Source organism: Volvox carteri (assembly GCF_000143455.1).
Source record: "Volvox carteri f. nagariensis unplaced genomic scaffold VOLCAscaffold_7, whole genome shotgun sequence".
Lineage (NCBI taxonomy): Eukaryota > Viridiplantae > Chlorophyta > Chlorophyceae > Chlamydomonadales > Volvocaceae > Volvox > Volvox carteri.
Genome location: NW_003307550.1, coordinates 723,621 through 724,981, shown reverse-complemented (window position 1 = coordinate 724,981; position 1,361 = coordinate 723,621). Strand labels below are relative to the sequence as shown.

The following is a 1,361-nucleotide window of genomic DNA, read 5'->3' as shown; positions in this document are numbered from 1 at the left end:
GATGGTGATGTCGATGTGGCAATCGGGTCCATGCATGCATGTGTTTGCGTGTATGTATATGTATGTATGTATGTATGTATGTATGTATGTATGTATGTATGTATGTATGTATGTATGTATGTATGTATGTATGTATGTATGTATGTATGTATGTATGTATGTATGTATCTATGAATCTATGAATCTATGAATCTATGTATCTATGTATCTATGTATGTATGTATGTATGTATGTATGTGTGTGCCGTGTAAAGGTAGAGTATTTGACTAGGGGTATTGGGGATTGAGGTGGGGTGAGACGGGTGGAGGTGGAGGTGAGCATCGCCTTGCGCTGCTCTCGCACTCCTTTCCCCCCACTTTTCACTCCCTCTTTTCGGAACCCCTTTTCCTTGTGGTCTTGACCCTCGGCCCTTGGCCGCCACGGCGCCTCATTCCCGCTCGTCCACTCCGAGACAAAACTCCTTTTCCACTTGTACCGGCGTTACGCCTCCTTCCGGGGCTGGGCTGGTCACGTCTGGTCAGGTTTTTCTGTTAAATCGTTAACCGTTTCCTTCGGTAGTAGTACGCAATAGCATTAGCCGTCTGTCCGGTCAGTTCAGGTTGGGGCATCCTTTAATTTTAAGTATTAACCCTGCCAAAGTCCAACCCTTCCTTGTTCCTTTGCTGTTGCTGCTGCTGCTGCTGCTGTTGTTGTTGTTGTTGCTCCTTACTCCCGTACATCTTCTAGGACCTTCGGATGGCGCTGCTAGCCAAACAGGACAACCTGGCGTACGAGCATGTACGACAAGCCAACGAGGAGGTCGCCGCCAGGGCCGCCGCCGCAACCGCCGCCGCGCTGCTGGGCCCAGCGCAGCCCGCGCCACCGGTTACACTGCGGCGGCCGCTGCCGGCGGGGGGCGACGGCGGTGGCGAACCGGATGTCGTACAGCCCTTCTGGTCCCCTCCTGAAGCCGTGGCGGCTTGGCCGGCTGGCATGACGCAATATCCCGGCATGCGGCCGCCGGGTACGGCAGTCGAAGATTACGACACAACGCCGTACGGTCCTGTGCATCCGTACGACGCGGGTGATCCTTTCACGCTGGCATTTGCGGCGGCTCAGAAATCCGTGGCGTCGGCACTACCGCCACCTACCCTTGCCGCATTTCCTTCTGCGCCTCTGCCACCGTTGCCGTACAGCGCCACCTCTGCCTCCGCTGCCGGCTGGTTCGGTGAAGTGGACGGACCCGCGGGTCCCCATTTGCCGTACGTGTTCCCCGGGGACGTGCCTTTGTGTGATGTGGAGCTTTTGGATCCAGAGGTCACACTTTCTNGTGAGTTCCCCCCCATCCCCAACCCCCCCAACCCCCACAAATATACACATGG

The 1,361-nt window shown here is 55.4% G+C and overlaps 1 protein-coding gene across 1 annotated transcript in view; it reads left to right on the top strand.

The window, feature by feature from the left end:
* The window catches only part of VOLCADRAFT_116503 (uncharacterized protein), a gene marked incomplete at both ends in the record, with an annotated part of 16,831 nt that overhangs the window by 5,912 nt on the left and 9,558 nt on the right, over positions 1-1,361 (top strand). The window contains one exon of the mRNA XM_002947704.1: positions 727-1,241. Within this exon, the coding sequence (XP_002947750.1) occupies positions 727-1,241 (515 nt within the window). The remainder of the gene's footprint in view (positions 1-726; positions 1,242-1,361) is intronic.